At 54.4% G+C, this 27,733-nt stretch overlaps 2 protein-coding genes across 5 annotated transcripts; both read left to right on the top strand.

Annotated features, from left to right (window-relative positions):
- The first annotated feature begins 2,858 nt into the window (after window positions 1–2,858).
- LOC118700630 (trifunctional enzyme subunit beta, mitochondrial-like) lies at window positions 2,859–20,480 on the top strand. Of its 4 annotated transcripts, none has more exons than XM_036405201.1 (16): window positions 2,859–2,923; window positions 5,161–5,397; window positions 5,745–5,786; window positions 6,656–6,752; window positions 7,755–7,799; window positions 8,669–8,768; window positions 9,940–10,027; window positions 11,457–11,644; window positions 12,597–12,777; window positions 14,867–14,988; window positions 17,544–17,623; window positions 17,704–17,751; window positions 18,058–18,145; window positions 18,228–18,302; window positions 18,949–19,113; window positions 19,918–20,480. In XM_036405201.1, the coding sequence occupies exons 2-16, from the start codon at window positions 5,331–5,333 to the stop codon at window positions 19,951–19,953; spliced, it is 1,422 nt and encodes a 473-aa protein (XP_036261094.1). In that variant the 5' UTR covers window positions 2,859–2,923; window positions 5,161–5,330; the 3' UTR covers window positions 19,954–20,480. The 4 variants fall into 4 exon arrangements, with proteins under 4 accessions (XP_036261094.1, XP_036261096.1, XP_036261095.1 ...); XM_036405203.2 differs by having other exon boundaries at window positions 2,881–2,923; window positions 5,219–5,397; XM_036405202.2 differs by lacking the exon at window positions 2,859–2,923 and adding an exon at window positions 3,125–3,195.
- Window positions 20,481–21,015: 535 nt separating this feature from the next.
- Window positions 21,016–24,669, top strand: LOC118700599 (sterile alpha motif domain-containing protein 10-like). The gene is given in 7 exon segments (XM_054518076.1): window positions 21,016–21,027; window positions 21,635–21,830; window positions 21,833–21,865; window positions 21,868–21,944; window positions 22,284–22,382; window positions 23,031–23,274; window positions 24,665–24,669. Coding segments are annotated over 7 exon segments (666 nt in total).
- The last annotated feature ends 3,064 nt before the right edge of the window (window positions 24,670–27,733 follow it).

Genomic DNA, 27,733 nt, shown 5'->3' with positions numbered 1-27,733 from the left:
TGCACGAAACACAGCTGTGATCCAGAGCCATTGGGATGGTCTCACCAGGATCCCAGAACCATGGGTTTGTTCACACATGATCAAGGAACATGGGATTGTTCACCATGACCCAGAGGCCATGGGATTGTTCACCATGATCTCAGAACCATGGGATTGCTCACCATGATCCCAGAACCATGGGACTGTTCACCAGGACCCCAGAGCCATGGGATTGTTCACCAGGATCTCAGAACCATGGGATTGCTCACCATGATTCCAGAGCCATGGGATTGTTCACCAGGATCTCAGAACACATGGGACTGTTCACCATGATCTCAGAACCATGGGATTGCTCACCAGGATCTCAGAACCATGGGATTGTTCACCATGATTCCAGAGCCATGGGATTGTTCACCAGGATCTCAGAACCATGGGACTGTTCACAGGATCCCAGAACCATGGGACTGTTCACCAGGATCTCAGAACATGGGATTGTTCACCAGGATCCCAGAGCCATGGGATTGTTCACCATGATCCCGGAACCATGGGATTGTTCACCAGGACCCCAGAACCATGGGATTGTTCACCAGATCCCAGAGCCATGGGATTGTTCACCATGATCTCAGAACCATGGGAGTGTTCACCATGATTCCAGAGCCATGGAACTGCTCACCAGGATCCCAGAACCATGGAACTGCTCACCAGGATCCCAGAGCCATGGGATTGTTCACCAGGATCCCAGAACCATGGAACTGCTCACCAGGATCCCAGAGCCATGGGATTGTTCACCAGGACCCCAGAACCATCGAACTGCTCCCCATGATCCCACAACCATAGAACTGCTCACCCATCATCCCAGAACCATGGGATTGCTCACCAGGACCCCAGAGCCATGGAACTGCTCACTACGACCCCAGAACCATGGAACTGCTCACCACGATCCCAGAACCATGGGATTGCTCACCAGGATCCCACAACCATGGAACTGCTCACCACGATCCCAGAACCATGGGATTGCTCACCAGGATCCACAACCGTGGAATTGCTCATGTTGGAAAAGAGCTCTCAGAGCACTAAGCCCAGCTCTGAACCCAGCCCAGGTTTGGGTTTAGATGAAACACAGCTGGATTTTGGGTCAACATCAACACCAGACTCTGAAGCCCTTCAACAGTGCTCAAATATGAGGTTTCCAGAGCTTCCCAGCCAGGCCCTTTGGCTTTCCCAGGGCTCCTGGGGATTCCCTGCCCTGGTAGCCAGGAAGCACCAAGGCAGCTCTGTGAAGAGGCAGGAGAGAGCCACAGCCCTGCTCGAGCTGGCAAGGGAGATGCCCACACACAAAATCATGGAATCACTGAATCCCAGGATGGTTTAGGTGGGAAGGAACATTAAAGCTCATCCAGGGCCACCCCTGCCTTGGCAGGGACACCTCCCACTGTCCCAGGCTGCTCCCAGCCCCAGTGTCCAACCTGGCCTTGGGCACTGCCAGGGATCCAGGCTGGGCACCCTGTGCCAGGGCCTGCCCACCCTGCCAGGGAACAATTCCCCATTCCCAAGATCCCATCCAGCCCTGCCCTGTGGCACTGGGAGCCATTCCCTGGCTCCTGTCCCTCCATGCCTTGTCCCTCTCCAGGCCAGTCCCTCTCCAGCTCTCCTGGAGCCCCTTTAGGGCCTCTCCTGCTCCTGGAGCTTTCTCCTCTCCAGCCTGAACAAACCAATTCTCCCAGTTGAGGGATCATGGAGCACCTGCAGACACCCTCCCCCAAGCAAATGGGATTACAGGGTCCCAGGGATTACAGGGATCCCCCTTCCCATGGATACACCTGCCTGCCTGGAAGGCAGCCACAGGATCCAGACTGCCAAGGGCATGGGGACACCCTCTCCTTTCCAAGCAGGCTCTCGGGGCACTGGGACAGGCACATGTGTCAGGGCACAAGGACACTCTCTCCCTGTGGGCTCAGCTCACGTGCAGGGACCATCCTGACTGGAGGGTGTGTCCCCCCCCTCAGTGCCAGGTCACAGGAACCCCCCAGAACTGCTCAGAGGTTCCCACAATATGTCCCTGTGCAAGGACTGGCACGGCAGAATGTCCCCTATGGGGGCACCCCGAGAGACATGGGGGGACAGACCTTGGGGACGTGCCAGGGATCCCCCGGGTGACTCCCAGGCCATGGGACAAACCCCTCACATGGGGCACAGACACACGTAGGGACACCTCCCACCCTACTGCTACCCCGGGGATCTCTTGTCCCAACCACAGTCCCTTCCCTGGGAACACCTCATAGCCCTCAAGGCCACAGCACCCGGAGAGCCCTTCAGGACCCCCGGACATCCCCAACTCCTGCTCCAGCACCAGGAAATCCTTTCTGGGATCCCCTGTTCTTCATCCCCCCAACACCACCCCAACCCTCGCCCTCTCTACTCTCTACCCTCACCTCTGAGTGTCTCCTCACCGTCCTCCCAAAACTAACTCCTCAGTGGACCCCATCCCACTCCAATCCTCGCTCCCTCAGTGCTCCCCAACCCTTCAGTGCCCCCTCGCTCTCCCCTGCCCGCCAGCGCTCCCTTTCCCTCAGTGTCCCCTCCGTGCCCCTCCGGTATCTCTGTCCCTTACCCCTCACTGCCCCCATCCCCCGGTGCTCCCCTCACGCGGGGGACACCGCACGCCAGCCGCTCCCGCTCCCCGCCGTCCCCTCGCTCACCGCGGGGCGGGGTGTGCCGCGCCGGGCCGGCCCTGGCGGCGGCCGGGAGGCGGCCGAGGCTGCCGATGGCTCGCACCGCCGCCGCCATCTTCGCCGAGGTCGAATGAGGGAGAGGCCGCCGGGGGCCTGCCCGCGCCCGCCCCGCCCACGGCGCCCCGCCCGCGCCGCCCGCCGCGCTGCCCGCGCGCTTCACCGCCGCCAACACAACGCTGCCTCCTTCTCCTCCGCTCTCCGCGGTGTTTTAGGTATTTTCAATCCGCGCCGAGCCGGAGCGGATTGCGGAGAAGCCGGGGAGGGGCTGCGGAGCGGCGGCAGAGGGAGAGGTGTGGGTCAGGCGTGCGGCGGCCAGCCGGAGGGTGGGGGGGACGCGGGGCCCTTGGTGAGTGGCGGCGCGGCGGCGGCAGAGCGGGGTGAGGGCGGAGGTGAGCGGCGGGAGCGGACGGGAGGGGACAGAAAGGGACAGGAGGGCACGGGGCGGTCACGGGCTCCGTGCTGGGTGGACGGGAGCGTGCGAAGGGTGAGAAGAGTCGGGAGTCAGTCCCGGGGAAAGGGGAGGGGGTTAGGGGTAGGCGGCTCGGTCCGGGCTGGAGTAGAGGGTCGGGGGTCGGTCCTCAGTGAGCGGGGGAAGGATGAAGGGAGGCTGGGGGGCGGTGCCGGATGGACGGGGAGACCTAAGGGGAGTCGGGGGGCTCGTTCCGATGGACGAGGAGACGTGAGGGGAATCGGGGAGTGGTCCCAGGTGGACGGGGAGACGTGAGGGGAGTCGGGGAACGGTCCCAGATGGACGGGGAGACGTGAGGGGAGTTCGGGGGGCTCGTTCCGGGTGGGAGTGAGGGGAATCGGGGTCTCGTTCCGAATAAAAGTGAGGGGAATCGGGGAGCTAGTTCCGCAAGAAGCGAGGGGAATCGGGGGGCTCGTTCTGGATGGACGGGGAGACGTGAGGGGAGTCGGGGGACTCGTTCCGGATGGGAGTGAGGGGAGTCGGGGGGCTCGTTCCGAATATAAAGGGAGAGGAGTCGGGGGGCTCGTTCCGAAAGAAGTGAGGGGAGTCGGGGGGCTCGTTCTGGATGGACGGGGAGTCGGGGGGTTCGTTCTGGGTGGAAGTGAGAGGAGGGGGAGTTCATTCTGAATAAAAGTGAAGGGAGTTGGGTTCGTTCCGGGTGCACGGGGAGACCTGAGGGGAGTCGGGGGGCTCGTTCTGGGTGGAAGCGAGGGGAGTCGGGGGGTTCGTTCCAAATAGAAGTGAGGGGAGTCGGAGGGTTCGTTTTGGGTGGATGTGGTAGGGAAGGGCTGGGAAAAGATGAGGAGGGCCGGGGGTCGGGCCGGGATGGATGAAGGGCCCGAGGGGTTGGTCCTGGGCGGGAGGGGTCGGGAGTCGGCCCTGAATGGATGAGTGGGGTTTGGGGGTGGCTGAGAGCAGCAGCACGGGTGTGTTTGGGGTGGCTGCTGGGAGTCCCGGGCTGATGGTGCTGCACAGTGAAAATGTCAGGGTGTGTGGGGATGGGCAGCGAGCAGGGCCTGTTCATGGAATTGGGGATTATCCTAAGTTGGAAGGGATCCCGAGGGTCACGGAGCCCAGCTCAGCTGTGGAATCCAGGCAAATCCTGGCTCTGCAAGGGGCTTTGTCCTGGTGATTTGTGTAGACAGGGCTGAGCCCTTGGGGTGCCAGGGGAGCAGCAAAAATGAGGAGGTTGGGGGTGTTTGGGGGGTGCAGGAACAGGGGTGTACCAGGAGGAGATGGCTGTGCAGTGTGGGAGGAGGAGGAGGTTACACTTGGGAGAAACTTTTGTCAGCTGGGCAGGGAAAATTTAGGGAAAAGCCTCAATCAGGTGTGGGGAGGGAGGTTGGCACAGGTGGAGGAGGAGCAGGATGCCCTGGAAAGGTTTGGTTTTGGGATCTTTGTTGGCAGGAGGAGCCTGGGGCTGGGAAGGGGCACATTCCAGGTGTGGAGCTGCAGCTGGGAGGTGTCAAAGGGGGTGACTGGCAGCTTGTGCTGAGTTTTGGGGAGCTGCAGAGGGCTGGGTTTGGGACTATGGGTGTTCCTGTGCCCCTCCATGGAAAAACTTTGTGCTTGGGAGAGAAAGTGCCAAGATTTGAACCCCAAAGTGTGACAGAGGGAGATGAATGTTGGCACGGATCAAACAAATCCTGGAGCTGTGAGGGCCATCCCTGGGCAATAAAACCTGGAGATGAGGGTTTGTTTGTAGGGAAACATGATTTGGGGAAGCTGCAGAGGGGTTTTTGGGGCTGGAGGACCTGAAGTTGCTCTGTTTGCCACGGGGATGCGCAGCAGGAGCTCCTGGTGCTCAGGCTGGCACCAGGGGCTGACAAGGGGCAGGGGTGCCAAGGACACTGCTGGTGTCAGGAGGCCCTGCTGGCAGCAGGGCTGCCTGGGCACTGGGACAATTTTCCAGGGGGAGGTGGAGGAGCAGCGGGTCCTGGGAGGGAATTGAGAAGCTCACTGGGCAGTATTTATTCACAGGCACACGCCAGGCTCTGAGCGTGCTGGGAGCTGATTCCCTGTGCTGCTGCCCTTGCAGTGTGTGTGCCCCTCACCTCGCTGGCTCTGTGTGAGGCAGGCAGGACTCTTCCCTTGGGATTGTTCTGGACAGAGGAGCTTGGATTGAGCCCAGCCTTTCCCTAGATCCCAAAATGAGTTCCATGCTGAGCTCTGCCCTGCGGAACCTCCCCGTGTCCTCAGCCTGGGCTGCTGGGGCCTGTGAGTATCTTTGGCTTTCATTGGTGGCCATAAACCTCTGCTTGAAGTGTTGGGTTTGGAATGGATGCTGGGGTCTGAATCTGTCCCATTCTCACCTTGAAAAGGCTGACAGTGTTTATTTTTTAATCTCAATTACATTGTTGCCTTGTTTGTCCCTTCCTGCATCATATGGGGAGGAGTCTTGAGTTAACAGAAAGTGTGTCAGGTTTCTGGACAGAGTAAGCCACCCAGCATAGGTGGTCAGGTGTCTTACAGTGACATTATTTGCTTTTCTAACCCTTCTTGCAGAGACTAGAACTGTTTCTAACATTTTCTGGCATTATTTTTTTCCCTTTCTTGTTTTCCAGTTACTCGATCACTCAGCTGCTCCTCGCAGTTCCAATCTGCAGGTAAGGGGAAAACACCAGAATCTCACTAAGTGTGCTACACAGAGCTGTTTTGGAAGCTTAAATCTTAGAAATGGTGCAGAATGCAGAGTGGTTCAGGCATCCCTGAAAAGCTGCAATCAAGGAAAACTTCAGGCAAACCAGTGTTTGCAGCAGAGTCCTCTCATCCTCTGAGTGCCCCGGCTCCCAGCAGCCATTCCCAGTGCCCTGGCTCCCAGCAGCCATTCCCAGTGTGCCCCTGGCTCCCAGCAGCCATTCCCAGTGTGCCCCTGGCTCCCAGCAGCCATTCCCAGTTTTTAGTCACAGTCCACAGGGAGTGGTTGGGGTGATCCGTGCTCTGGGTTCACTGTGAGGGTTGCTCAGGTGACTCAGGCTTTGGGATTTTGGGAGCAGGCCTGGACAGCAGCTCCCCATTATCCCCTGAGTTTTGGGAAGAGCCTGAAGGAATTTCCAAACAGTGCTGGAGTTTTGTCCTGGCCACTGGCCTTGGAATGGTGCTGGGTCATTGCATCCCTTGTCTTAAGCCTCTCCTACTGGGAAGAGAATTTCTTCCCATTAGGAAGAAGCTCTTGGCTGTGAGGGTGATGAGGGACAGGCCTCATCCCTGGAAGTATTCCAGTCCAGGCTGGATGGAGCTTGGAGCACCCTGGGATAGCAGAAGGTGTCCCTGCCCATGGCAGGGGGTGGCACTGGATGAGCTTTGAGGTCCCTTCCTACCCAAACCATTCCAAGATTCCAGCTCAGGTGTCCTACCTTCCCTGCCTTTCACTTACACACCAAAAAAGGCCATTTTTCTTTATTTTCTAGAAATCTTTGCAGGATCTATATGAAAAATGCTGATATTCTTGTCACCATCACTTCTCTCTTCACAGCTCAGCCAAAGACTAAGAAGAGCTTGGCCAGAAGTGGGGTGAAGAATGTGGTGGTGGTGGAAGGTGTCCGCATTCCCTTTCTGCAGTCTGGCACCACGTGAGTATCAGAGAGGAGTAAAACCCAGAAAACACCCCCTGACTTGCTTAGAACTCAACTCTTTCTGTGAAAAAAAACCTCACTTGTTCATTGTAATGTAATTATTCTTGGGCCTAAAGGCTCAGGAGGTGCCCTGAGTTGGGCTGCTGCAGTTCTTGCAGTTTATTTAGTGCAGGAAATGTGGTTTGAAGAAGGTTGGCCCTGTGTTTGAATCCTGGGAAGAGGGAGGATTTATGGAGCATGTCTAGAGGAAGCAGCTGGAGAATTTACAGCAGATGAAGCAACAAGTTTGACAGGACTTGGCAGGGCCAAGAATCATCTGTAGGCTCTTCTTCCTGGATTGTTGTGCCACCAAATCCACAGCTGAGCAAGAACCACACCTGACTGTTAGGATGGAGAAGGGATTTCTTTATCCCATCCCTGCTGCTTTTCTGTGGGTTTAGGGCAGTGATTGCAGCCCCTCTGCTCTGCAGCCAGGCTGGGAGAGCTGGGAGTGCTCACCTGGAGAGGAGAAGGATCCAGGGAGAGCTCAGAGCCCCTGTCAGGGCCTGAAGGGGCTCCAGGAGAGCTGCAGAGGGACTGGGGACAAGGCCTGGAGGGACAGGAGCCAGGGAATGGCTGCCAGTGCCACAGGGCAGGGCTGGATGGGATCTTGGGAATGGGGAATTGTGCCCTGTGAGGGTGGGCAGGCCCTGGCACAGGGTGCCCAGCCTGGATCCCTGGCAGTGCCCCAGGCCAGGCTGGACACTGGGGCTGGAGCCACCTGGGACAGTGGGAGGTGTCCCTGCCATGTCCCACATCACTGGATGTGATTTAGTGACTCTTCCAACCCAAACCAATCTGTGATTCCTTGAAATGTTTGCTCAGAAGCTCAGTGGAGCATTTCTGGTCCATCCCCAGTTCTTGCTGCTCACAGGAGAATTCTGTCCTGATTTCTGTCCTGAGAATTCTGCACTGATTTCTCACACCCCTGAGTTTCTTCCTCTGCTCTTCACCTTCCAGGTATGCTGATCTGATGCCACATGACTTAGCCAGAGCAGCACTGCAGTAAGTAAATGGAACACTGGGGGGGCTCAGCATTCCTGTTAAATTGCTGAGGCTTCAGGGTTGCAGAGCCAAGGCTCTGAACAGCTCAGGTGCTTTATTTGTCCTGGCCTCCCTCCACAGCAGTGGGTGGCTTAAGCAGTGGGGTTTGTGTTGTTTTTGGGGTTTTCAGTAGGTTGGTGTTGATGCAAAGAGATGCTGCTGGTGACAGATTTTAGTGAATTCGATTCCCAGCTGTTGTTTCCCAGACACAGACATCAGAGCTGCTACTGAGGTGTGCTCACATCTGGTGGGAAAAACAACCTGGTCAACACGGAGGAAATGAAGTGCCAACAAGGATATTGATCTAATTCTGTAACCCTCCTGTTCAGAGGGTCAATAGCAGTGGGTTTGTTTTGTTGAGAGGCAGAGCAAAGTGCTCTGGAGAAGCCTGGAGATGGCTGCCCCTGGATCCCTGGCAGTGCCCAAGGCCACACTGGATGGGGCTGGGAGCACCCTGGGACAGTGGAAATGTCCCTGTCATCTCTGGGCTGGCTCTGGATGGGCTTTGAGGTCCTTCCCACCCAAACCATTCTGGGATTTGATCATTCTGTGAAGCATTTTGTGGAAGGAGAGGTGTGAGGGCTATGAAGTAATTGCTTTAATGAAGTTCTGTAATGATTTATAGTGAAATTATCAGCAAGATTGATTGCAGCCCACAATCAGCTACACTTCCCACAGACCCACACGCACATGAGATTTCTTCTGAGTGGGGGGACAGAAGCTGTGGCTCTGCTGTTGCCCTGTTCTGCAGCCAAGCTGGCAGGAGAAGGGTGTTGGAGAGGTTTTTATTTATGTGATGCAAATTCCCTTTGTTTTGATCCTCTCCTTAGGGGCCTGCTGACCCGGACCAGTGTCCCAAGGGATGTTGTGGATTACATTGTTTATGGCACAGTTATCCAGGAGGTGAAAACCAGTAATGTTGCCAGAGAGGTGGGTTCTGTGCAGCATTCCCCTGGGAGTCTGATTTCTGCAACTGCTCTGAACATGACAGATCCTTGCTAAAAAATGATTTCCCATTATTATTGTTTGTTTATATATGAGTTGAAAGTATGAAGTAGTCGTGTAGTATTGTCTGTTAAATGAGTGCCTGGGACTATAAGGAAAGTTATTTTGTGATTCTCTGCTGCCTGTTAAAATCTGCTACAGATTTCATTTGGCATAATTTTTTATCAGATTTTCATATTTCAATGCTGTGGAGCCTCTGCTTGACTCTTCCCTGCATGGGAAAGTTTTGTTGAGGATTGCTGATCCCTCAGCTCCTAAACACCAGCTGGATTGAGCACTTCCCTCCCCAATATCCTGGGAGGAGGAGGAGCAGAGTGTGCAGTGAGGGTTTGTTTTCTTGTGGTATTTATTTATTTGAGCTGCCTGCTCAGACACAGCATTCTCAGGATTTGAAGTGGAGCAGCTTTGCTGCTCTTTGTTCCAGCAGCCAGAAAACACAATTCCTGCATTATCCCCAGAGCAGCTGAGCCTCAGGAGTCATGTGCCAGGCAGCCTGATCCTTGCTAACCTGCAGCCTCTGCACCTGGATAAATGCATGATGTAACCTGGGCTGCCTGTGCAGCCTCAGCCTCGTGAGTGCAAGGCCTGCCTTTGGTCACCTGCCAGTCAGATGGGGCTGCAGGGTAATTTTAACTTGGGAACAACTGCTGAACTTTCAACTACTTGGCCACATCCCAAGCAGGGAAGGTCTCTGGGCTGCTCAGATGAGTCACTGCTCTGCAGTTTGCTGCTCTCTGTGAAGCCACTCAGCCTTGTGCTGAGTGCTCTAAATCACCCTTTTCACGTGTTGCCTTTGCCAATAAGGTGAAGCAAAGTTGATGTTGAGTAGTTGGAGGCTCTTTTGATGTGGTTTTTTTTTAATGTGGGGTGTGATTAGTTTGTCTGTTTGTTAAAAACCTTGAGGGGCAGTGACCGTTCTCAGTGCAGCCTCAGCTCCTGCTCCAGAGCCTGGGGAGGGGAAGAGCTGCTGCCATAATTACTGGATGAAAACTCCACGTCTCTGTCTTCATCTCCAGCTGCCAAGATGTGCTGGGCAGGGGCAGCTCTGGTTGGGAGCAGCAGCTGTAGGTTTAACATCCCCTTTTTGTTGTTGCAGGCTGCCTTGGGAGCGGGATTCTCCGACAAAACTCCGGCCCACACCGTCACCATGGCCTGCATTTCCTCAAACCAGGCCATGACCACGGGTATGTGGGCTGCAAGAACAGGCTGTGTGGTTGAGAGGGAGCCTGGGAGTTCTTTTACAGCCTTTATTCAGCTGGCACTGCTTGTGAATGTAAAAAAAAAAACAACTGAAGAAATGCTGGAATGGAAGGAAAAATGGGATTTAGCCTGGAGAAAAGGAGACTCAGGGGGAATCTTGTGGATCTGCACAAGTCCCTGACAGCTGGGGGCAGACAGAGGGGGTTGGGCTCTGCTCCCAGGGAACAGGGACAGGATGAGAGGGAACAGCCTCAAGCTGGGCCAGGGCAGGGTCAGGATGGACATCAGGAGGATTTTTTCCCTGGGAAATGTGGTCAGGCACTGGAAGGAGCTGCCCAGGGAATGGTGGAGTCCCCATCCCTGGAAGTGTCCAAGGAATTCTTGGACATGACACTCAGTGCTCTGAGCTGGTGACAAGGTGGAGATCAGTCAGAGGTTGGATTTGATGGTCTGGGAGGTCTTTTCCAGCCTCAGTGATTCTGTGGAAGTTTTTTAGCCAACAAAATACAACATGAACTGGGGTCTGCTGTAGGCCTGCAGCAGCATCTCTGCCCAGTGTCTGTGTTTGTTTGGGAGGTAAAGACTGACCATGGTGAGAAAGTTGCTCCTTTTATCTTTGGCTTAGCCTAACCAGGGCTAAAAAATGGAGACACAGCTCAAACTGCTGGGGCTGTCCTTCCCTCCCTGCTCTGTGTGACAAGGACAAGTGGCAGCCAAGTGCCAGCAGCTCATGTGTAACCCAGCCATGGCCAGGGGCTGCAGGAGGAGTGCAGGAGTGGCCAGGGCTCTGTTGGAGTGCCTGTTTTCAACTCCCCTTTTTCCCTGTTGAGGTCAGGATTGAAGGCACTCCAGGATAGTTCACATTCAGACTCAGGTGTTTGTTATTTCTTACCTGTGTTACACTCTCACAGCAGTGAGCAGTTCTTCACTAACAAGGCACAAAATGGCCAACTATCTCTTGGGCTAAATTATCCAATTGAGAAATGACACCTAAATTATTTTCACTTTTAACCCAATAATTAATCAGTTGAAGTCTGCAATGTGGCCTTTTCTGTCCAGTTACAAAACACCACCCAAACCCTTGGAGAAGAAGGAAGAAGAAGGTAAAGAAGGACAACCTGCAACCACCCTAAAACCTCCATCCTGCCCCATATTTATTACCATATCCTAAAACCCCAAACTCCAAGTTTTCCACCCTGTGCTATCACACACTTCTACCCCACTCCACACCCACAATCCCAGTGCTCTCAATCAATTCTGGAAGCTTCTCCACGGCCTCAGGGCAAATGCAGTGCTCTCCTGGGGCTCTGTCAGCACAGAAAGTCTGGAATTCTCAGCATCCAGCAAGGGGGTGAGTGGCCCTGTCCTGGCAGTGTTCCTGTCCCTGTCCTGGCAGTGTTCCTGTCCCTGCAGGGGTGGGGATGATTGCAGCTGGCCAGTGTGACGTGGTGGTGGCCGGCGGCGTGGAGCTCATGTCCGACGTCCCCATCCGCCACAGCAGGAAGATGAGGAAGACCATGCTGACCCTGAACAGAGCCAAGACCCTGGGCCAGAAGCTCTCCCTCATTTCCAAAATTCGCCCTGACTACTTTGCTCCCGAGGTATTTTTTTGGTTTTTCAGGCATGTAGATGTTTGGTGAACTGGTTTAGAGGGTGTGAACAGCCCTTGATGGGGGAGGATTTAAGATGGGTGAGGTGGCTCCTGGGGTTCACTGTGATCAATCTCTGTCCTCTGCTTTGGGTTAAATCACTGGTTAATGCATCCCACAGCATTTGGGCCTCTGCTTTTCCTTCCCACATACTCATCTTCTGTAAACCCAACTTATGCAAAACCTCCTTCTGCAACTCCTGGACAAACTGTGTGACCGTGGTCACAAGGGTTTTCAGGATGAAGAAGAGACGAGAATGTTGACTCCCTGATCAGAAGGCTTGATTTATTATTTTATGATATATGTTACATTAGGACTATACTAAAAAGCAATAGAAAGGAAAAGGTTTCTTCAGAAGCTAGCTAAGCTAAGAATAGAAAATGAATAACAAAGATCTGTGTCTCAGACAGAGAGCAAGAGCCAGCTCTGCCATGAGTGGTCAGGAAATCCAAACATCCACAGGAGACCAATCACGGGTTTACCTGTTGCATTCCACAGCAGCAGATAACCACTGTTTCCTTTTGGTTGCTGAAACTGCAGCTTCTCAAAAGGAAAAACCCTAAGAAAGGATTTTTCATGAAAGATGTCTGCGACAAAACTGTGCTGCAGATGACAGAAATAGAAGTTTTTTTCCCCATAAATATCAAGGTTATTCTGGAGTGTCAGAAGCATTCTAGGGTCAGAGGAATTTTACTAGATAACAGCAGTAACCTCCTTAGTATTAGGAATATCTTCAGTATATGAATTTGATTAATTTGATCAAATATCCTTTATGATTCCTGTTCCTGGCCAAATCCTGCCAGGGGCTGGATGTCTTCAGGAAGCTGAACCGTGGGGCTCAGCTCTGTGTGCTCCCAGGAGGTTTTTTTTCCCAGCTGTGCTGACTCTCCCTCCCTGGTGGCAGCTCCCAGCTGTGGCAGAGTTCTCCACCAGCGAGACCATGGGGCACTCTGCCGACCGCCTGGCCGCCGCCTTCGGCGTCTCGCGCCTGGAGCAGGACGAGTACGCGCTGCGCTCCCACACGCTGGCCAAGAGAGCCCAGGACGAGGGGCTGCTGCAGGATGTGGTGCCCTTCAAAGTGCCAGGTGACAGTGCCAGGGCCAGCCCTGGCTGCTGGGGGACTGGGTGGGTTTTGTCAGGATGTTTGTCCCTGCTGGAGAGCTGCTGGCGTGGGGAGGCGTTTGGAAACGGGATGGCTGAAGGTGGAAACACACAACTGTGGGGTGGTTGGGTGGGAAGGGACATTGAACATCACCCAGTTCCTGCCCTGACAACTTCCACTATGCCAGGGTGCTCCCAGCCCCAATGTCCAGCCTGGCCTTAGATGCTTACAGGGATCCTGGGGCAGGGAATTCTCTGGGAATTCCACCCCTGTCCCTCCCCACCCTCCCAGGGATGAGTTCCTTGCCCCCAGTGTCCTTGCCCCCAGTGTCCTTGCCCCCATATCCTTGCCCCCAATATCCTTGCCCCCAATATCCTTGCCCCCAATATCCTTGCCCCCACATCCTTGCCCTCAATATCCTTGCCCCCACATCCTTGCCCTCAATATCCTTGCCCCCACATCCTTGCCCCCAATATCCTTGCCTCCCATATCCTTGCCTCCCATATCCTTGCCCCCCACATCCTTGCCCCCAGTGTCCTTCCCCCCAGTGTCCTTCCCCATATCTTTCCCCCATATCTTTCCCCCATATCTTTCCCCCATATCTTTCCCCCATATCTTTCCCCCATATCTTTCCCAATATCCCATCTAACCCTGTTGGAACCTGAAGTGCAAGGGATTCTCAGAACTTTGGGCCTGTAAGCCAAGCTTAGAATTAAACACAGGATTTGATCTGAAACCTTAGAAAAGACTTTGGAACTTAAATGCTAAAAGCGAGAATGTGGATTTATAGTTTAAAGCAGATACATGTTAAACTAAGTAAAGGAAAGTTTAGAGTTTTAGGGTTCAAGATACAGAAAAATAAAGTGGTTACAGAGGTGAACAAGGGGTTTAGAATGCAGTACTGTAGGTTTGTGTGTCATATCTGATTGGCTAAGAAAGCTTACACTGTAGCACGAGTCCATAAGATGAAATATTTAAGGATTGGGTCAAAAATATAAATATCCTTGTTGGCAGTGTTTTATTGGTCAATAATTCCTTAAAAGGTCTTGTGACCTTCTGAGCCATGCAGTAAAGATGTGAGCAGAACTCACCCTTCCTGCCTATGCAGAAGATAAGAAAATTTATTCCCAAATAAACCACATCATCTAAAAAGCTCAGAGATGCCCTCTCTAACTCATTCAAAAATCCCCATCTAACCCTGCCCTCTGTCCTACCTTTACATACCTAAATTTTTTCTTGCCAACCCCACATCTGTGCTAATGAGGTGATAGAGCTGGGAAAATCAGGACAGTTGGCCATGGAACCCCCCTGCTCTTCCTCCAGGCAAGAGAAACCACCTTCATACCCCAGAATATCAACAACAAACACCAGCCCAACAAAACCCCAGTCTGGTCACTCAGGTGCTGGATGGGAAGAGCTGGAATGTGGCAGGTTCCAGTTCACCAGGCCTCACACTCCTTGCTGGGAGGTGAAATAATCTGGGGAGAACCTTTAAACCTGTGCTGGTGTCCCCCTCACCCCCCAGGAGCCAGGGGACACACTTGGCTGCAATACCTGTTCATCTGGGGACTCTGATTGGTATCCTGGAGAAACTTTCCTTGCAGATCCATGGTTCCATGTGGTCTTTATGATAAAATTAGTACTTTCTCTTAACAGGCTTATTTAGCAGTTGGATATATTTGGGGTTTCCCAGTGCTCCTTATTCCTCAAACTCAGCATGTAAATGTAAACTGATTTAAGGCCAATTCTCCATTTAGGCTTTTTAACCTAAATTTAAATTCTTTTTCTCAACTGGGTTTCCCATGTGGTAATTTTTCCTTCCAGTAAACAGATGGCAGCACTTTGTTTTTGCTGTCATCTGAGGAAAAGTGAGATAGCTTCAATTTTTCAGTGCTGTTTTTAGCCACGTTAAGTATCCTGATGCCACAAACACATTTTCCTTTTTTCCCTCCTCACGCTTGTCCTGACCCCCACAATTCTCTGATTTTTTTCTCCCCCCTGGAGTCCTGATGATGAAATCCTTGTGCATGGCTGCTTTTTGTAGTTGGAATGTACTTTTTTTCCTTCACCAGGCAAAGACACAGTTACCAAAGACAACGGGATCCGCCCGTCCTCCCTGGAGCAGATGGGAAAACTGAAGCCAGCCTTTGTCAAGCCCTATGGAACAGTGACAGCAGCCAACTCCTCCTTCCTGGTAATTCCTGTTCCCAGCATTGTCATCCAGAGGGGAGAACTGTGCACCTGACCCTCTGCCTCCCTTAGCTGGTGTCATCTGGGATTGACCCTTTTAATTTCCAGATTGTCCAGGTTGTACTCTGGTGGATTTGGGTATTGGATTGTTTCATTTTAAAATCCATAACAAAAGCCCTGAAGTTTTGGGATGTTTGACCTGTTTGCTTCTCTGTAGCTGCTTCAATGAGGGTCAATCCTTGAAAAGCCCTTGTAGGGATTCTGTCCCAGGCTGGGATTGGTCACATTGTACAACTGAAGTCAGTGGGTTTAGAGTCTGGGTTCACAGAATCACGGAATGGTTTGGGTTGGAAGGGACCTTAAATCTCATCCAGTGCCACCCCTGCCATGGGCAGGGACACCTCCCCCTGTCCCAGGTGGCTCCAAGTCCCATCCAGCCTGGCCTTGGGCACTGCCAGGGATCCAGGGGCAGCCCCAGCTCTGCAGGGACAGGAGCCAGGGAATGGCTCCCAGTGCCACAGGGCAGGGCTGGATGGGACCTTGGGAATTGGGAATTGAGCCCTGGCACAGGGTGCCCACCCTGCATCCCTGGCAGTGCCCAAGGCCAGGCTGGACACTGGGGCTTGTGATGCCTGGAAACAGAACACAAACTTTGCCAGACAACACTAGAATGACAATATAAAACTAAACCTTTCCTTGAGAGCCTTCAGGTACAGAATGTGGCAAAAATCCACATCCTGAATTAGATTTGTACCATTTCATACAAGGTGGGGCAATTAGAATACCCAGCCAATATTGTCCAATTAGAGGAGCAGTTGGTTAAGTGATTCCTCTCTGGCTTCTGCCCCATGGGAGCTCTCCCCCCCATCTCCTACCCTACCTTTATCATGTCTGTGATTCCATGGTGCAAAATAAAAAGTTCTTGGAGGAGTAACAGGACAAGCTAAACAATATTTTAGGAATGCATCAGTAAGAGTTTGTTCACTGCTGGAAAAGCACTGGAAGTCATAGCAAAGCATTTAACAGTCTACAAAGCTACAAATATATGGAGAATACATAAAAGGTAAAAACTCTGAGCACTTGGAGCAAAGGGAGGTGTCCCTGCCCATGGCCCATGGAACTGGATGTGCTTTAAGGTCCCTTCCCACCCAAACCATTCCATGATTTGATGTGCCAAACACACAATAAGTGGGTTTAATAATAACCCACATTTTTGTCATGTGGTGAGCCTGGGGCTTGTGTCATCCCAGAACTATTCTCATTTTTGGGATGGCACTGGGAGGACAGCTGAGTGTTTGGGGTCACCAGCTTGTCCCAGGCCTAGCAGGGCTCCCAGGCTCCTCTGTCCTGGGTGAGACTGGGGGAGCTGTGCCTGTGGGCTGTGAGGAGGTGCTTCAGCACTGTGTGTGCTGGCATCACCAGTGATCAATCTAGCAGCCTTGTCCTTTGGTCCTGTCATCATCCATCCTCATGAACAGGTTTTGTGATGGTTCCTGGGTTGATCTCAGAGTGCAAAAACCGACACGGCACAGGGGGTGCAGTGATAAAACAAATGTACCTTTATTGAATAACCACAGCAAAATGTGCTGGGGAGGAATTGGGGAAAAGAGAAAAATAAGGGAAAAGAGGGAGGAAGAGAAAGGAAGGTTTAGAGCTACCAAATGTAGAACAGCAAAGTCCTCTGATGTCCAGCCAATGGAGTTCACCAGGTCACATCCGGGGAGATCTCAGGGCTGCAGTTCATCCAAACTCTTATTATACTCTTTTTTTTTTTTTTTGATGGGGGAAGGGGATGAATCTTGAAGTTGAATCAAAAGTAGTCTATTGGATTTACTGGGGAAAAAAAGGTATTTGAAGAAGGGCACACACAGTCCATGTTCTCAGCAGTGGGTGAGAGCCATCATCTTCTTGGTCCACTGCTCACACCTGCAACATCCATCTTGCTTTGGTCAGCTTGCCTCCCCCACACACCTCCCCTGGCTTGGGGGTTTCAGCCTCAGTCCTTGGAAGGAGGAGGAGCTTTTTCACACAGGGGTTTCATGGCTCAGTCCTTGAGAGAGAGAGAGGCTTCTCCCATCTCAGTCCATCTATCCTGGTGGTTGTAAAACAGGTGAGGGTCTTCTCTGGGGACCACCAAAAACCTCAGGAGAAGTCCAGCCAAGCCAAGAGGTGGGGAAATTGCAGGGCTATTGTTGCAAAAGGGGCAGTGCCCCTTTGTTCCCTTCACTAGGCCCAGTGTAGCATACAGCAAACACATCTGGGAGCAACAGCTTAGCAATGCCAGGGGCTGTGCTCAGGCCTCAGGGCCTTAGGAAGTGACTTTCTCTAACAAGACCAAAATTTCAGACAGGGTCCTTTTTCCTCGCTGCTCCCAATCTCTGTCCCTTTCATGACAAGCGTGAGGCAGATGAGGGAAACTTTGGACAGAGACTTACAGGTCCCTACCATAGTGGGGTGTCCTGGAGCCCTGTTGGTGTCAGGTCCTCTCTTTCTGGGGGCTGTGGGGCTCGTTGTGTGCAGGTCCCTCACCCCTCACTGGTTTCTCCCTGCCCTTTCCAGACCGACGGAGCGTCGGCGATGCTGATCATGTCTGAGGAGAAGGCCCTGGCCATGGGCTACAAACCAAAGGCCTACCTAAGGTAGGAGGGGCTGCTCCAGTGGCCTCTGCTCCTGCTTCCTTCTCCTCTCCCTGGCACTGACAGCCCCTTTTCCTGCACAGGGATTTCGTGTACGTGTCCCAGGATCCCAAGGACCAGCTGCTCCTGGGGTAGGTGGAGATGGAGAGCATCCCCCCACAGCCCCTGCTCCCACAACAGCCTTCTCCTGCCAGGAGGTGGTTTTGGGAAGTGCCTCAGGAGATGTGGAATCTCTCCAGGCCTTCACGAGCTGGGAGAGCAGCAGTGGCAGGAACACCCCAGGATTGCTGGGGCACCTCAGCAAGAGTTCTGGGGGCTGTGCCTCCCTTGGACAGGGATGGGCCATGAGCCCAGAGAGGAGGATGTGACTGTGGAAAAGGGAGGATGGGGCTCACAGGGAACACAGATGCAAGACTGGTGTGTCTTCCCTCCTTCAGCCCCACCTATGCCACTCCCAAAGTGCTGGAGAAGGCCGGGCTCAGCCTGAGTGACATCGATGTGTTTGAGTTCCACGAGGCCTTTGCTGTGAGTGCTCTAAAGCTGGGGTGGCTCCCTGCAGCCATCTGCCTTGGCTTATTCCCAATTGCCACCCTCTCCTCCCTTGCAGGGCCAGATCCTGGCTAACCTGAAAGCCATGGATTCAGATTGGTTTGCAAAGAACTACATGGGCAGGAAGTCAAAGGTAAGGCACGCTCAGGACATTTTCCTCCTTGTCCTGCCCCTCCAGGCCCTTGTCCCCTCTGCAGCTCTCCTGGAGCCCCTTCAGGCCCTGCCAGGGGCTCTGAGCTCTCCCTGGACCCTTCTCCTCTCCAGGTGAGCACCCCCAGCTCTCCCAGCCTGGCTGCAGCCCTGGGAGCAGCTCTGGGATCCCCTCTGGACCCACTTTTCTCTCCAATTCAGTGAAACTTTGGGGTTCCTGGGCTCCCTCCTGCCGGTGCTGGTGCTGCACAGCCAGGCTCTGGCTCTGTCCTGTGAGGAGCAGTGATGCTCCTTGAGCTTGGCTTAGCAAATCCCAGTTTATGCAGTTTCTTTGGGACATGAGGAGGTTTCCTTGGGATGCTGTTCCCGTTGTCGGCAGGAGGTGGAGATCCAGAGCCACAATCCCTGTAGAGGAGGGTGGGGAGGACAGTGAGAGGGGCTCAGTCCTTGCACAGTGCAGGGCTCCCCCGAGGGGCTGCAGGTGAAGCAGGAGCTGCTTTGGGAAGGTTTCATCCCCTCATCAGCCATCCCGAGCTGCTTTAGGCTGGCTGTTGGGACTGGGGGGGATGAGGTGTCACCCTCTCCAGCCAGGTGACATGGGTGGGGTGTGTCCCTCTGTGTCCCTGCAGGTTGGAGCCCCTCCCCTGGACAAGTTCAACACCTGGGGGGGCTCCCTGTCCCTGGGACACCCATTTGGGGCCACCGGCTGCCGCCTGGTCATCACTGCTGCCCACAGGCTGAAGAAGGAGGGGGGCCAGTACGGCCTGGTGGCCGCCTGTGCTGCAGGAGGGCAGGTAATGGTGCTGTGCCCCAGCCTGGGGAGAGGGAGGAACCTTGGGAGAGGGCAGGAACAGCAGGGCTGATCCTGCTGGGACTCTGCAATCCTGCCTGCTGAGCCCAGCTCTGGGTGCTGCGTGTTCAGAGCTCCCTCAGGCACCTCTGGCTGCCCCCAGCACCACTCAGTCCTGTCCCTGTTCCCTGGGAGCAGAGCCTGACCCCCACCCCTGGCTGTGCCCTCCTGGCAGGGACTTGTGCAGAGCCACAAGGGCCCCTGAGCCTCCTTTGCTCCAGGCTGAGCCCCTGCCCAGCTCCCTCAGCCCCTGCTGGGGCTCCATTCCCTGCCCAGCTCCCTCAGCCCCTGCTGGGGCTCCATTCCCTGCCCAGCTCCCTCAGCCCCTGCTGGGGCTCCATTCCCTGCCCAGCTCCCTCAGCCCCTCCTGGGGCTCCATTCCCTGCCCAGCTCCCTCAGCCCCTGCTGGGGCTCCATTCCCTGCCCAGCTCCAGCCCCTCCTGGGGCTCCATTCCCTTCCCAGCTCCAGCCCCTGCAGGTCTCTCCTGTCAGGAGGGGCCCAGAGCTGCCCCAGCACTGGAGGTGCCCCAGCAGTGCCAGCACAGGGGACGGGCACTGCCCTGGCCCTGCTGCCACCCCAGAGCTGGCACAGCCCAGGGGCCATTGGCCTCTGGCACATCTGGGCACACCTGGGCTCATGTCCAGCTGCTGTGGCTCATGTTCTTGATGGGAGTCTGTGCCAGCAGTAATTAGCCCTGTCTCTGTTAATGAGCCATTTGTGTGATGTTTTGTCTCTGTCTGTTGCCAGGGTCACGCGATGATCGTGGAGCTCTACCCCCAGTAACAGCCCTGGCAGTGCTGTGCCTCCACCCTGTGCCTGGCGATGCCATTTCAATGCACTAATAAATCCTACACCCAATCCTTCTTGGAGAGGGGATTTGTGGCCTTTGTCAATCCCTTTTAGCTACTCAGCCAGTAATTTTTATCTAATGAGCACGCTCTATTCCACTTCCAGGAGAGGAGCAGTTAACACAGCTCTGAGTCTCTGCAGGCTCCTTGTAACTGTCTGATCCCTCTGGTAACCCTTCAGGATTTCTCCCACAGGGGAACAAAAGTTATTCCAAAGCTCTGGATGGAGAATTAAGTTTGGAGATCGGGAGCACGTGAAGCAGTGGAGGTGGAGGGGCTGAGAGGGGAGGTAATGCTGTGGGGAGGAGCAGCTCAGTGGGGCAGCAGGGTCAGTCCCAGGGGCTGAGCTGGGCTCTGAGGGGGCACTTTGCTCCACGCTGTCCAAGTGCTGTTGGAATGAGCAAATTGCATCTGACGAATGAATGTCACTGATGGAACTGCAATAAATCAGGACAAAACCCACTTCTGGCTGTTTTCTTTCCCTCCCTTCACCTGAAATGCTTTGGGGACTGTTCCTGTGGTGGAGGCTGTGAGCTCCAGGTGTTGGCTCTCTGAAATCATGGAATCACAGCTGGGGTGGGCAGGGGCTTGGAGATGTCCCCTAATCCAGCCCTGCCATGGCAGGGACACCTCCCACTGCCCCAGGTGGCTCCAAGTCCCAATGTCCAGCCTGGCCTTGGGCACTGCCAGGGATCCAGGCTGGGCACCCTGTGCCAGGGCCTGCCCACCCTGCCAGGGCACAATTCCCCATTCCCAATTTCCCATCCAGCCCTGCCCTGTGGCACTGGGAGCCATTCCCTGGCTCCTGTCCCTCCAGGCCTTGTCCCCAGTCCCTCTGCAGCTCTCCTGGAGCCCCTTCAGGCCCTGGCAGTGGCTCTAAGGTGTTGACAAACTTCAAGTGTGCAGGGCTGTCCTTCTCCCAAGCATTGGGAAGATGAGATTTTTGTTCTTTTGTTTAATTTCCTCGTTATTTTCTTCACTTCTTCCTCGTGGCTTCATGATGCTGAGGGTGCCTGCTCTGACCTGCCAGGGAGCAGAGTTTCTCCTAAATCACGTCACAAACACCTCTGAGTCCTTTTTCTGACAGAAGCAGTTTCTGCCACCCACCAGCTGCTGCCTGGCCCTGCTCGGCTGAGATAAGGGATGGGTGCAGCACCCGGGCTGTCCTGTTGATTCTTCCTTGGAAATCTTGTGCAAGAGCACTGCTCCAGGGGGAGAGGGGAACTGCCAGGGCCAGAGAAGGGCCGGGGTTGCTTTAGAATCACAAAATCGCTTAGGAAAGAAAAGAAAACTGGGGGAAAACTCCTCATTGATTCCAGCCACTCCCCCAGCACTGCCGACACCACCGCTGACCCACAAGTGCCACATCCACGCGGCTGTGGAATCCCTCCCGGGACGGGCACTCCAGCCGCGCCCTGCCCACCCTGCAGGTGTTATCTGGGGGGGTTTAACCCCCTGCAGGCTGCGGGGGCAGAGCAGCGCCCTGGGCAGCTGCAGGCGGGACTGGCCCGCACACGCTCGGCCGGGCAGGGCTGCAGCCCGTCGGATGTGACTCATCCTGGAGGCTCATCCCGCTCCTCCCCTGCTCCGCCGGTGCCTCTCCTGTGTCCCCGCAGCCTGCGGGACCCCCGCTGCCATCGGCACCATCGAGGCTGAAGCCGCTCCGGTGCGTCCCGTGGAAGGTGCTCAGGGTAGCGGGGTGGGCTGGCGGCAGCGATCCGGGAGGGCTGCGGGAGCCTCGGCAGAGCCCCTGCGCGGCTCCCGGTCCGGATGGAGCCCACTCGAACCCCGCCTGGCCCCGTGCCTCGGCTCCCGGGATGCCCAGGGCTCCCTTGTGCCCGGCCGGGCACGCCCGGGGCTGTGCCCGTGGAGCCAGCGCCCGGGCAAAGGTTCCTCTGCTGGGGCTGGGCACGGACCCGGAGCGAGGTAGGAAGAGAGGGGGGGATAAGAAGGAAGGAGTCAGAGGTCCCGGCCGGGCGGTGCCGGTGTCCCCTGCGGGCTCAGGGCACGGCAGAGCCGGGCCGGTGTCACCAGCGTGTCACGGCGGGACGGGCGGTGCGGCCGCGACCCCCGGGGGCAGCCCCTTGTGCTGGGGGGGGCACGGGGTGGGTGGCACCGAGGAGGGGACAGTTCCCGGCTGTGTGCCCCCAGCAGGGACCCTGGGATGCCGGTTTGCCAGGGCGGAGGGCTGGGGGGGTTGTGTGGCCGGCAGGATATGGGGGGGCCGATGCAGGCCTCCCCCCGCTGACGGAGCCCCGTTTGCAGGGAGCCAGGACTGCCCCCGTGCCCTGCCCCCGGCCCCACATGGACCTCCCGGCGGAGGATGGGGCTGAGGCACCCCAGGAGGGGAGCCCCGAGGCTGAGGTGAGAGTGGGCAGGGGCTGGGGACCCCCCTGGACAGCTGCAGTGGGGGGCCAGGGAACCCCAGTGGTGGAAGAGGGGAGAAATCCATGGATGAGGGTGTGAGACCCCCACAGGTGGCAGTTTGGGAACCCCCATGAATGAAGGGTGTGGGATGCCCACAGGTGGAGGATGGGACACCCCATGGGTAGGTGTTTGGGTATCCAGATGTGGGGAGAATGTGAAACACCACAGGAGGAGGTTTGGGGACCCCCATGGGTGGGGATTTCGGGGATCCCCATGGGTGAAGGAGGGGGGGATTCCTACAGGTAGTTATTTATGGATCCCCTGGGGTGGAGGATGGGGGACTCACACAGGCAGGGATTTGGGGACCCCATGGGCAGGGGATGAGGGATCCCCATGGGTGAAGGAGCAGGGGATTCCTATAGGTGGATTTGTGGATTTGTGGATCCCCGGGGGTGGAGGACGGGGGACCCGCACAGGCAGGGATTTGGGGACGCCCATGGGTTGAGGACCGGGATGAGGGTGCAGCGCAGGGATGCGACCGAGGGCTGTGCTGGGGCTGGGGACCCTGTGGCACAGAGGCGGCAGCTTGGCCCTACAGGTAGTTAGGTTCAGCCAGCTCCCTCTCGTCCCACCCAGGTACCCGAGGGGCCGCAGCGCCCGGCGCGGCAGTGGTCGGGGGCCGAGGCGGGCTCGTGGCTGGCGGCGCACGGCGGGGCCGCGGGGCTGGCCCGGGAGCACGGCCTGACGGGGCGGGCGCTGCTGCGCCTGAGCGAGGGCTCCCTGCGGCGCATGGGGGTCACCCCGCGGAGCCGGCGCCGGGAGCTGCTGCGGGAGCTGCTGCGGCTGCGGCTGCAGCAGGAGGTGCAGGAGCTGCGGAGCCTCGCTGGCGGTGAGCACCCCCCGCGCCGGGGGCAGGGGCTGCGCTCCCCGGGGGATGGTGCTGGGAGAAACGAGGCGCGCTCTTTGTCACAGACGCGTTTTGTGAGAAAGCCTTGCCTTAGGGTTTTTCTCTCCTGAGAAGCTGAGAGGCCTCGGGAACAAAATGCAACCAATGGTTATCGGCTGCTGTGGGATGCAACAGGAACAAAATGTAAATAACCAATGGTTATCTGCTGCTGTGGGATGCAGCAGGAACAAAATGCAACCAATGGTTATCTGCTGCTGTGGGATGCAGCAGGTGCATCTGGGATTGGTCTCATGTGGTTGTTTCTAATCAATGGCCAATCACAGCCCAGCTGGCTCGGACTGTCTGGTCAGTCACAAGATTTTATTATCATTCCATTTTCCTTCCTTTCCTTGCAAGCGTTCTGATGAAATCCTTTCTTCTATTCTTTTAGTATAGTTTTGATATAATATATATATATATATCATAAAATAATAAATCAGCCTTCTGAAACACAGAGCCAGATCCTCATCTCTTCCCTCTTCTTGGTACCCCTATGAACACCACCACACACTCTTTGAAGATTTTAGAAGTTTAAAAAGGGATAAAAGGGATAAAGCAAAAGTAACAGTGCTGGATGCACAGCCATAGCCACTTGTACTATTAACTATAACAACTCTCATATATTTTTCATTGCATTGGTCAAATACATATTCTCAAGGTTTATACATATTCAAAATTCACTTGAGTTTATTTGTTCCTGGAATTCTTTATGTCAGTTTGACCCCTGACCTCATCGCAGAGTATGTGCCACAATGCAGACGTGATTTTGAGAGTTTTGTATTTTATTTCTTCACAAGGCCCCCTGGTCTGTGGTTTGACAATTATTGATAGCTGAAGGGTCAGTGGTGGATCCCTCCTTGCTCTTTTGGTGTTTTTTGCATGGTTCTTTTCAATGTTATCTTATCATACAGATATTTTAGCCATTTTTTACAAGTATTTTCAATCAATATTAGTTATTTCACTATTGTCAGTCCTCTACAAAAATAAAAGCATTGGTTATTATTTCACAACTACAATTACTTCTGCAAAAGTTAATGTTATAATACACAGGACATAGCCTCTATTTTAATATTTTGTGAGAGCCTAAACTATAATATATTTATCACACTAAAATATATAATCTATACAGGGCTTAGGGTATTAAACATAAAAGGCTGAAAAATTATATGAAATGAAATAAATATGAAAATGAATCATAAATATGAAATTATGTTATATGAAAAATAAAAAGGTGATTACAAACGGCACAAAATAATTTGCAAAAGCCAATATGATAGCAAAAGCCAGCGGCTACACAGTAATTTATAAGTGTCACCTTCCCCCCTGTCCCCAGAGTGAAGATGATGTCCCTGGGGATGTCCCCGAGCCTGTGGGAGCAGAGGAGATGGCACGTGAGGACAAAGCAGCTGGGACTGAGCCACACATGCAGGAACAGTGCTGGAGGAGCCCCGAGATCACTGTGGCCCCCCAAAAATGCAGAGCCTGCCCAGTGCAGGAGCTGATAAGAACAGCAGAACCTCAGAAGCAAAATTTGATGCACGAGGCTGGGCAGTTACCCCAAGCAGAGAGAAAGCAGTCCCAGAACTGATCTTGTGGGAAATAGGGGGTCACAAACACAAAGACACTCATAGGAGTGCTGAAAAGCTTTTGAGACGCTTGCAAAAATCTATGATTGGATCTAAAATGGCTCAGATTGTGCAATCAGGAATCCAACAAAGTGTAGTTTGTTAAAGAAACAGCACTAACAAGGCCAACAAAACAATGCTGGGAGCCACAAAACCTGGAAATGTTCTGGGTGAACACTGGCAGATGGATTTTACTGAGTTGCCCAGAGAAGGGGGGGGGTATAAATCCATAATGATAAAGTTCTGGTGGAAACCTTCTCTGGGTGGCCAGAAACCTTCCCTTGTCACACCAACCAGGTTAGGGAAGTGACTAAAGTACTGTCCAATCAAATAAATACAAAAAACCCAAAAAGACAATAAATCAAAAATCGGGGGTACCTTTGGGAATGTCATCAGACACAGATTCCCACGTTATTGCAGAAGTGATACAACAGCTTAGGAAAGCCTTGGGAATAGCTTGGGATCCTCACACTCCTTATAGGCCCCAGGCTAGTGGCAAAGTGGAGGGAGTGAATTATACAATCAAATTGCAATTGGGTGAAATGTGTCAGGAAACCTCCTTGAGCTGGGCCCAAGCCTTACCTGCTGCTCTGCTTCAAAGCAGAATTCAGCTGCGGGGCACCAGCAGAATCAGCCCCTGTGAGCTGCTCTGTGGTCGACCCTAGCAGGCGCCACACTCCAGGAGACACACACGTTCAAAGGAGGGGTGGATTTGAATAATTACCTCATTTCTCTCAGTAAAACCTTTCAGGATTTGCAGTGGTTGGACACACCAGGGCACGAGTTCCAACCAGGAGATTGGCTCTGTTTGAGTGACTGGGGAACTGCTCCACTCCAGCCAAAGTGCAAGGGACCTTTCCAAGCACTGCTGACAACTTTTACTGCATTGAAACCGCACAAAGTAAAATTTTGGATACCATGTTCCAGAATTAAAAGCGCCTAAGCCCCCTGGGAAGAAGTCAAGAGCTTGTCACAAACTGTTTTACAAAACCAAATGGCACTAGGCTTTGTTTTAGCATCACAAGGAGGAATATGGACTGTAATTAACTCCAGTTGCTGTGTATTCACTGACCAAAAAACACTGTAGAGTGTCTACAGATGTAGGAAACTTGGAAACAACCCCAAATTTCCAAACCAAGAGCTCAAGATGCCACCTCCTGGAGATTTGAAGAAATTTGGACCAAACGTCCTTCATGGGTACCCAGCTGGACCTGGTGAAACATCTGTTTATAATCACCACCTTAATAATTGCTGTGTGGTTTTAGCCAGCATCAAGATTCAGTGTTGCCGCTGTTTTAATGCCTTACACTCTGAAAGGAAATAAAAATCTTAAGAGACTGGCTCCCACAAGGAACTTAGGACCAAGTAGAGGGGGGATTTGATGCGGACAGGAGAAAAGCACAGCCTTGGAGAAACAGATAAAGGATGTATCACAGGCAAACAGAAGTCATGAAAAATGGAAGCAGGATGCCAGTTCAGCTGTGCAAGGCTGATAAAGCAGAAGTTGTGCAAAACAAGGATATTTCCCTTACTCAAAAGTGGGGGTCAAGGAACATCCCCCTAAAAAGGACATGGGATATTAAAGACAGACCCCCAGGAGCCATATAAGGAGTCCTGGTAAGGGGTGTGACAATGTAAAATAAAGTCAAGTAAGTGGGGATAGCTACTGGATATGCAGTGTGTATGATAAAAGCTCTGTTCATCCAACACTGTCAGACTTGACTGGAGGAAGTATCCCCCAAATGACCAGGGCTGCAATAAAGAATGGCAGACATGTCCCATGCTACACGTTGAACAACAACTTTTAATCCTTTACTTCTTATTTTCCTTCTCTAAAGCCAAAACCAAATCTTGGAGAAGACTTCCAACACCCTCAAGTCCACATCTCACCAAAAAAACTTTCACCCCAAGCCACCCAGCAGCAGTTTCACTTTCACACTGCTGCAGAAAATCACAAGATTTACGGGAAAGCAGTAACTGTGGAATCACCGCTCCCATATAAGGGAAACAGCTCCTTCCAAAAGGAGCCAGAGCTGGGTGGGCTGTGCTGGACTTCACCGAGCACGGGAGCTGCAGGCACCGGAGGGGGAAGGTAGGGGATGGGGACGGGGACGGGGACGGGGATGGGGACGGAGATGAGAACGGGGACGGGGATGGGGATGGGGAAGAGGACGGGGATGGGGGACGAGGACAGGAATGGGGACGGGGATGGGGATGGGGATGGGGATGGGGATGGGAATGGGGATGGGGATAGGATGAGGATGAGGATGAGGATGAGGATGGGGATGGGGATGGGGATGAGCTGCGGGGCTGGGAGCCGGGAGCAGCCGGGACCGGGATCTTGTTGCTCTCCTGCCTCCTGTTCTTCCCTGTGCTTTGCCAGGGCAGGGGAGGTGCCAGGGCAGGGGAAGAGGGGCTGAGGGCAGCGGGCGGGCGCTGTGCGCTCCCCGCGTGGGCTGCAGGAAGCCGCCTTTGCTGGCACCGCTTTGGGGAGCTCGGGGGAGCCGTGTGCGCTGCGGGGGCTGAGCCGGGACGGGGCCGGGCAAGGAGCGGCGGGGGAAGGCGGGGAGGGATGCGGGGCATGCGGGGGCACAGGGAAGGCTGCAGAGCCGCAAAGGCTGTCCCGAGAGCCGGCAGCGGGGCCGGCCGGGCACAGGAGCCGAGCGGAGCCCCTGCCCCGCCGCCAGCCCGTGCCCGGCCGGGAAACGCTGCCCGCAGGCGGCGCCGACCCTGCCCGGCCCGGGCACCCCCAGCCCCGCGGTGGGGCCGATGGCTGC

The sequence above is a fragment of the Molothrus ater genome, chromosome 32 (genome assembly GCF_012460135.2).
Source record: "Molothrus ater isolate BHLD 08-10-18 breed brown headed cowbird chromosome 32, BPBGC_Mater_1.1, whole genome shotgun sequence".
NCBI lineage: Eukaryota > Metazoa > Chordata > Aves > Passeriformes > Icteridae > Molothrus > Molothrus ater.
The sequence above is the reverse complement of the archived record's forward strand: the minus strand, read 5'-3'. Positions and strand labels throughout refer to the sequence as shown.

Coding starts and splice junctions, on each gene's coding strand:
- LOC118700630 (XM_036405201.1), top strand. CDS start 5,331: ATGAGTTCCATGCTGAGCTCTGCCCTGCGGAACCTCCCCGTGTCCTCA. Junction 5,787..6,655: donor CTCGCAGTTCCAATCTGCAG/GTAAGGGGAAAA, acceptor CTCTCTTCACAG/CTCAGCCAAAGACTAAGAAG. Junction 17,624..17,703: donor AAACCAAAGGCCTACCTAAG/GTAGGAGGGGCT, acceptor TTTCCTGCACAG/GGATTTCGTGTACGTGTCCC.